At 27.9% G+C, this 9,189-nt stretch overlaps 1 protein-coding gene across 1 annotated transcript; it reads left to right on the top strand.

Annotated features, from left to right (window-relative positions):
- Positions 1-697: 697 nt before the first annotated feature.
- On the top strand, positions 698-1,552 carry LOC111911467 (metallothionein-like protein 2). The gene is made up of 2 exons (XM_023907250.2): positions 698-988; positions 1,258-1,552. The coding sequence occupies exons 1-2, from the start codon at positions 834-836 to the stop codon at positions 1,349-1,351; spliced, it is 249 nt and encodes an 82-aa protein (XP_023763018.1). The 5' UTR covers positions 698-833; the 3' UTR covers positions 1,352-1,552.
- Positions 1,553-9,189: the final 7,637 nt, after the last annotated feature.

Raw genomic sequence — 9,189 nt, 5'->3', positions numbered from 1 at the left:
CCGGTTTTAATATATTTTTTTTTTCTACACATACGTACATATATAAATCATGAATTTGATGTTTACAAGTTCAAACATTAAAAATACACATAAAAATAAGTTTTAGATGAATTGATATATATTAAAATAACATATAACCATAAGTTTTAGTGTTTTACATCAATCCATATACGTAAAAAAAGTATAATACCGAAACAAAATATAGTTTTAAATGAATACAAATACATCAAAAAACTTTATAACATTTATCATATGTTTTTATTTACAGAAATTAAATAGATTTGAAAAAAAAATCACCAAAGTTTATTATGTAAATGGTTTTTTTTCGTGTGTTTTTTTTCGGTTTAACCGGTTCAACCGGTTTATTTTGACCGGTTCAACTGGGTTTTTCTAAAAACCGATCTGTTCAATCCGGTTCAGAAATCAACATAAAACCGATGATAGTTGTTAAACTGCTCTCTCCTCCTGTTTCCGGTCCAACCGGTTCTACCGGCCGGTTCAAACCGGTTTTTAAAACATTGATGTGATATATAAATTTCATATTTCCTTAATGAGATTCAAAAATGAAAAAGAAATTAAAAGGTTATCTTGAAAGAAACACAGCCACGTGGTTTTTTTAGCACCCATTAAATCATAACGGAAACATTCAAAGAACATGCTGAATAAAAGGAAGCACAACAAAACTTTTTGACCACCATGCACGTGGACGACGGCCATTAAAATCCGTTTCACCACTCTCCTCCACCTGCCGCCTATAAAACCGTCACCTCCTCCACTACAATCAACACCCTTTGATATTTCCTTTAGTTCTTTCATAACCTTTTAAAGCAAAAATGTCATCTTCTTGCTGTTCAGGTAACTGCGGTTGTGGTTCCGGTTGCAAATGTGGGGCCAGCTGTGGTGGCTGCAAGATGAACGCCGACATCAGCAACTCCGAGACCATCACCACTAGAACCACCATCGCCGGTGTTGCATCCGCCACCAAGAGGTACCAATGTAACATTTACTATTTCTTAAACATGGCCGCTTATACAAACTCGTGCTTCTTGATGCATGTGTCATGACCAACTTACATGCAATCATGACATCATGGTATATATATATATATATATATATATATATATATATATATATATATATATATATATATATATATATATATATATATATATATATATATATATATATATATATATATATATATATATATATACACGCACTAAAATAACTAATGTATATTTTAATGATTTTGTATAGTTGTCACGATGGATCAGAGATGGGAGTTGCAACATCAGAGAATGGTTGCAAGTGTGGATCAAACTGCACTTGCAACCCATGTAATTGCAAATGAATGATTGGATAATCGAATTTAAAAGCAATTAGTACTTCGAACATAGTTCGTAATATCTTCGGATATCAAAGACGCTTAATGAGAATAAATTAGCAGTATTATTATTATTTTTCTTTTGTTTTCGTGTAATAAAAAGGTTTTTTTCTGTAAACATTGTATCGAATCCTATAAATATAAAATAACTGTTTTTAGTGTTGATTACATTTATGTGATTTAGGATCCATTATATATATACACACTTATGTAAGACAAAGTTCTTCTTTCATGCAACTTTTTTGTGTTCAGACTCTTTTAAATTTGATTTTTAAAGTAAATTATTTTAATTAAATTATTTAATTCATATTAAAATCTGAGATACCTAAGGCTTGAGGGAGTGGCCGTGGTTTGACCACTTCAACCGCGCACACCGCCCCTGACCACGGTCTCCTGCGGTTTAGGCCGTAGTGTGACAATTTATAGCCATGCAATGTGATTGGTTGATGGGGAAAAGGACCGATGAACGGTCAAAATTTCGAAATATTTTTTTTTTCTTTCCTATAAATTATACTATCCATTTGATTATTTTTCAAACAAAAATCACCATTCTTTCTTAAAATTAATAGAAAAAAATTCACTATTCTCTCTCAAAATGCCAGCTTCTTCATCTTCCGAAGAATTTCAAGTTATTTTTGATGTCGTTGTCACTCACGGTCATACTTGAAGCAATTGCATCACAGGATCTATGGATTTGACATGTTTTTTTTGGTTCTCCTGATTCGATTAATAACATCAACGTTCTTAATCGTTCACATATATTTAACAACATATATGATGGATCTGCACCAGATTTTTCTTTCGAAGTTCGTGAAACGCCATATAACTATGGTTATTATTTGGTCGATGAAATCTATCATGAGTATGCTGTGTTTGTTAAATCGTTTACGTGTCCACATGGTTCTAGTTGAAAAAAAATTCAAGAGAGCTCTAGAAAGAGCTAGGAAGGATGTTGAACGTGCTTTTGGAGCTATGAAGAAACGTTGGTTCATATTGAAAAAACCAACAATTAATGTCTCATATTGCATAACATGATTATTGAAGACGAAGGGAGAGCGATATGTGCGTTTGACGAGGAAGAAACCATACCAGAGACACATCCAATAGAAATTGGTGGCAAATAGTATATGAACAAGAGAGCAGAGATACGTTGCACCGAAACATTTCACAATCTTCGCACGGACTTGGTGGAACATATTTACGGGATTCAATACATTAACCTTAATTTGGATTCACCGGATAACTTGGAAGACGAGTTCTCAGAGAACGACTTTATGTAGTAGACTTTAGTTATTTTATTTGTATTTTTTAAGTTTCTAAGATTATTTTAATGTCATATGTGTTTTTTTATTTCATAATACAATTTATTGTTTTTTTAATTTTCAATGTAATGTTTTTTTAATTTTCAAGTAATGAAAAATTATGTTTTTTTTTTTTTTTTTTTTTTTTTTTTTTTTTTTTTTTTTTTTTAAAAAGAAGTTTTATTAAATTAAAATAGTTAAAAAAACAAAAAAACAAAAGTGTGGCACCACTCCCTTGGTGTGACAAGAAACCACACCTGTGTGGTAAAAAGTGACGTGACGCATATGTGACGGTGAAGGGATTGTGGTTTCGATGTCACCGTTCTCTCCAGCCTTATAATTTTCTTTTGTTATATATTAAAACTTTAAATTGTTAAAATGAATATGAAAATCTTTAATATTTAAGCATTATATAAATAAATCATAAATCTCTAATTCTTAAATGAGAACATAAGGACAACGTTCATGTATAGACAATAGAATCATATCCATTTATGTAAAACCCATATAATAAAAACAAAAAATATAAAATATATAACATTAAAAATAAGATATCAATTATTAATGTATTTCTATATAGATACCATATTATTTATAGTATAATTTTTTTTATCTAAATATTAAATAAGATTCATGAGAATAAAATTAATTATTAAAAAAATTAATCCAGTCAATTAAATTATATAGGTTGGTATTGTACGAGTTGGTTTGAAGTATAATACGACAAAAGAAATATCCCGCGAAACGTGGAGCATAATTTTGGGTGATTAAGACTCCCGTGCGCTGGGGGGCACTTTTGGTATTTCACGTTCCCTCCTAAACACGCCAAAGCTTGTTCATTATTTTTTTTTTCTCAATTTGATAAAAACCAATATTATTTTTTCTCAATTTGATAAAAACAGTATTAATCATTCTTATTATTGCAGCTCTCAAAATAAATCAAAAAATTATCTGATAAGTTTTTTTTATTGTTTTATTATTAAGTAGGCAAAATTCAGGAAAACGCAAATAATTATATATGTATATACAAAAAATTATTTTTATATAAAGAAAAATCTTTATATTAATATTTACTTTTCAAATTTGAAAGCCAAATTGCAATGTTTTAAAAAGAAATAAATGGATAAAATTTGATGTTATATATATATATATATATATATATATATATATATATATATATATATATATATATATATATATATATATATATATATATATATATATATATATATAGTTCAAGTCACAAATAAAAAAAATCAAAGAAAAAAATGGTTTTGACATTGTGAATCGAGTTTAAGTTTATTATTTGAATAAAAATAAATAAAAATTAAAAAAAATCATAAATAACTAAAATTATAAAATAAAAATAAATAATAAAAGGTCGAAAATGTAAAACTCTTATATTAACATTACCTTTCAAATAAAATCAAATTACATGTTTTTAAGAAAATAACTAGCTATTTGCTTGATTGTATGTGAAAACAAAATATATATATATATATATATATATATATATATATATATATATATATATATATATATATATATTTTGCTCGATCATATTCAAGTGTAACTCTACATCTAATTCTTTCTTCCTGAATTGATCAATTTTAGCCCAATTAATATCCAGTTTGTTAAAAAAACAATATATATATATATATATATATATATATATATATATATATATATATATATATATATATATATATATATATATATATAGGGTGAGGTTCAATAGAGAACCATAATTAACCAATGAACCAATCTTTTTTTCAACTTTTAGAACTTATTTTTTATCAAAAAAAAAAACTAAAAATACAGAAATTCATAACTTTTTATCCTTTTTCCAATGATATAAAATTCGAATTCTTTTTAAGTCAATTCACAATGTAAATCTTCGAAAATTCACAACGTGAATCCGGAAAATATTTTTTACATTCACAATGTTAATATATGAATTTAGATATTTTTAGATTTTTTTTTCCGATAAAGAATAAGCTCTAAAAATTGAAAAAAAGATTTGGTTCCTTGAAGAACCCATAATTATGGTTCTCTATTGAACTTTTCCATATATATATATATATATATATATATATATATATATATATATATATATATATATATATATATATATATAGTTTTTAATTTTATGTTTTTACGGTTCACGTTTTTTACTTGGATGCTTCATAGTTATTATTATTAGCAATTTTAAGTTTGCATTTATCATTATCGTTATTTCACATTTTGTTTACTTTTTTTTATATAATTTTAGTTGTTTATTGTTTTTATTTATTTTGATCCAAGTAATGAAAAATAGAAAAAAAAAACTAAAATACCAAATAGTAATATACTCTAATATGTTCATACATTTTATATTTTTGTCTTTTTTTGTTCTTTTTCTTACGTTTTTTTAAAAAAAGATTCGTATTATTTTTTTCATATTTTTTAATTTTTTAACCTTTTCTTTTTATTTTTCATGAATTTGATAGTTTTTTTTGACATTTTTCAAAAAGAATAAAATGTATGAATATATTAGAGTATATTATAATTAATGTTCTAGTATGTGATATTTGTGATTTATAATTATTAAAATAGGAAAACTAGTTAAATTTTTTAAAATGTAACTTGCAAATTAAATCCTATTTCTATTTGAGATATCAATAGTTATAGTTTAAATTCAATATATATATATATATATATATATATATATATATATATATATATATATATATATATATATATATATATATATATATATATATATATATATATTCAATTTGAAAACCAAAAAAACTCAAAACACCAAAATTATAATATACTCTAATATATTGATACATTTTACACTTTTTAAAAAAGGTAAAAAAAGTTATCAAGTTGATGAAAAATAAAACGAAAAATCGAAAAAAATTAAAAAATACAAAAAAAAGTGTAAAATGTATTAATATATTAGAATATATTACAATTTTAGCATTGGAGTTTTTTTGGTTTTCTATTTTTCATTACTTAAATCCAAATAAATAAAAACAATAAATAATTAAAATCATAAAAGAACAAAAAACAAAAGGTGAAATAATGATAATAATAAATGCAAACTTAAAATTGCTAACGATAATAGCTATGTAGCATCCAAGTAAAAAACATTAAACGTAATGACATAAAATTAAACAATATTAACGGTTCAATTAAGAAATTAGAAAAATTAAGATAAAAAACGGTTTCGACATCGTTAATCGAGTTTAGGCTTATTATTTAAATCAAAATAAATAAAATATTAGAAAAATCATAAAGAACTAAATTACAAAATAAAAATAGAAAATAAAAGATCGAAAATGTAAAAGAAAAGTTATCAAATTGTTGAATATATATATATATACCATATTTCAAATTTACAAAATTACATAATTGATCCTTCAGGTTTGTTGTATATTGCAGATTTGATATCATGATAAAATAGTTATTTTATAAAAATCTAACAGTTAAAAAGTTAGTTTTAACAAAAGGACCATTAGTGAATTTTTGCAAACCACGGGGATCAAGAACGTGATATTTTCTATAGAAGTCTTCAAAATATGATATTTTGCAAACCAAGGGACCAATTATGAAATTTTGTCTAATAATTATTTATTTTTAATGCAAAGATATATTTGTGGACTTCCAAAACGTTACGGGATCAACACCAAAATATATTACATCAAATAAGAGTTATTCTAAATTACGATTGTCATACGTCGAACTATTATTAACCTCAACAACATATGGTAATCAATAATCAGGGTATAAGTAATCAAAAATATTTCATTAAAATAAATACTTTGTTATTTCCGTTGTAATATTCTTTCCCCTATAAGTAATTATGCAATTATGCATTTGAAAAAAACAAATTTATTGTAATAATACGAAATTTAAATACATAATACTTAATTTATCAGGTAAATCCATTCGTAAGGAGTAAATACCATGTTAACAATTGCGTTTAGTGTTTACCAATTTTGTAGAATTATGGATTAGTATGAGTTGATAGAAAAGTTGAAACAAATCAGACATAACTATATAATATTTTTGTGAATACAAAGTAAATAAAATGGGAAGTGATAAAAAACCTCCATTGCCATTGGAGGCTTTTTCTTACACGTTATGGACTACAACATATTTACTTACCCATAATGTATTAAAACCGACAGAGATGAAAAGAAACCAGGGCATGTTTATATGATATGATACGAATAAATTAAATAGGTAATTGAATAAGTCAATTTCATTTAATTGTCACGTTTGATTATTGATTATTATATCGACACAAAATAAGATATTACAATTTGATATGTAAGACAAAATATGTAAATAAAATAAAATTAAGTGTCGATCACAAAAAAACTATCGTACTGTAAAATACATAAAAATATAGATATTACAATTTTGGGATTGACAGATTCGTCATAGGGGCTGTCCGGATTTTCCGAGTTGACTTTAGGGATGTCCGGGGTTTCTGGGTTGACTCTGGGGCTGTGCAGTTGCGCCGGTTGACTTCGTGGTTGCTTGTCTCGATTATTATGAACGTTTTAGGGGTTGCAACTTTCTCTTCCTTGTTTTTGTAACAATTCCATCATTCACTTTCAACAAAAAACAACATTACGACTAACCCGCAAGTTCCAGCTCTCTGGATCAAATAATTGATACCCTTTAGTTCCGTCTTCTACCCTAAGATACACCATCTTTTTGCTTCGGTCTTCAAGTTTCTTCAAATGTACACCTACAACTTTGGCATAGACAACACACCCAAAGACCTTCAAATATTCAAGGTTTGGTTTTTTGTCAAACCAAGCGTCATACGACATGATGTCGGAAAGTGCATTTGTAGGTAAGCGGTTGAGAAGATAAACCGTGTGTCTAACGAGTTCTCCCCCAAATTCTCATGGTATATATTTTCCTTCGAGTAGATTTATTTCCATATCCATAACAATATGATTTCGTCTCTCTACAGCTCCATTTTGTTGAGGCGAATGTGGAGTCGTAAGATGCCATTTTACTCCATTTTCATCACAAAATGATGAGAATTCCTTTGACGTAAACTCCCCCTTTGATCCGTATGAAGTGTCTTCAATTCATACCATGAACTTTTTTCGATCATCAACTTGAATCGTTTGAAAGCACCCAAGGCTTCAAACTTCTCAGATAAACTATAAACCCACATCCACCGACTAAAATCGTGTACCAAAAGAAGAAAATATTTGCATCCTCCACTAGAGGTGGGTGTAATTGGACCACATAAGTCCGGTTGCCATATTCATTTTAGACATTTTTTTAAAAGTGTGTTTGATTCGGGAAAGAGATTCAAGTTTGTTTAGCAAGAACACACCCTTCACATACTTGATTTGGATGTTGAATCCTTGGAACTCCGGTTGCCATATTCATTTTAGACATTTTTTTAAGGCGGGAAAATTAACGTGACCAAGTCGAGAATGCCAATTCATTTCTTCCTTCACGGCTAAAAGACATGTTGGTCTAGTAGTTCTCAATGGAGTTTTGTATAACTGCTTTGGTGATCTTTGAACTCCCAAAAGTAGAATTTTATTTCTATCATATAACGTTAACACCGACCGGTGCATAATGACTTAACTTCTTTCTTTCGTCATTTGTCCAAGAGTAATGATGTTATTTTTAAGGAATATAATATACTTCATTCAAAAGTCTTTGGTCGCTATTTTTACAATCGAATAAAATCGACCATTTTCCCAAAATAGCAACAGTAAAACCGCCGCCAAATTTCACGTGACCCATAATATCTCCATTAAACTCATGGAACTCTGAGCGGTCTCTCATCATATGGTTGCTAGCACCGTTGTTGAGATACCACACCTCAAACTCTACTCGACTCTCCCCCGATGCAAGAAGATTAACACAAATCTTCTCTTTTCGTGACACCTTTCAGGGTACAAGTTCTTGTGAGTTGCCACCATCAAGATGGGTGCTTCTTCATTAGCTTGTGTGAGGTTTGCCTCTTACCATGGTTCTTTTCTCGGCACTCCGATGGATAATGACCAAACTTCTCACATTTAAGACATTTTACTTTGCTTTTATCCTTTTTATGGTCATTATGTTTTACATTTTAATGATGTACACCTCCTCGGCCACACCCTTGTCCTTAGCCACCATTATTACCTGTTAGGGTGCAAAGATCTCTAAGGGATATTGACATAGAAGGATTTCCCCTATTCGACGTAGAAGGTGATTGTGAAGGTCTTAGAGAAGGTGGAACACTTCTCATGTAGAAGGCCTTATGGGTTGAGATTGCCTATATATACTAGTTTAGTATACTTTGTAGGTTGAGAGAGCTCCCATACTTTATATAGATGAGCCGTTTAGATAGAAATATAGAGTATTGTAGACAAACACATACATGCTTGTACAAATTTTGTACTACTCCATTATCTATACACTTGTTCTTAAATGTTAATTCATGTCTCTTCGTTTATGCATTTCTTAATTCCGCATTTGTCATTTCCA

The sequence above is a fragment of the Lactuca sativa genome, chromosome 7 (genome assembly GCF_002870075.4).
Source record: "Lactuca sativa cultivar Salinas chromosome 7, Lsat_Salinas_v11, whole genome shotgun sequence".
NCBI lineage: Eukaryota > Viridiplantae > Streptophyta > Magnoliopsida > Asterales > Asteraceae > Lactuca > Lactuca sativa.
Note: the sequence above shows the minus strand (reverse complement) of the source record. Positions and strands in the feature narration are given on the sequence as shown.

Coding starts and splice junctions, on each gene's coding strand:
- LOC111911467 (XM_023907250.2), top strand. CDS start 834: ATGTCATCTTCTTGCTGTTCAGGTAACTGCGGTTGTGGTTCCGGTTGC. Junction 989..1,257: donor GTTGCATCCGCCACCAAGAG/GTACCAATGTAA, acceptor GATTTTGTATAG/TTGTCACGATGGATCAGAGA.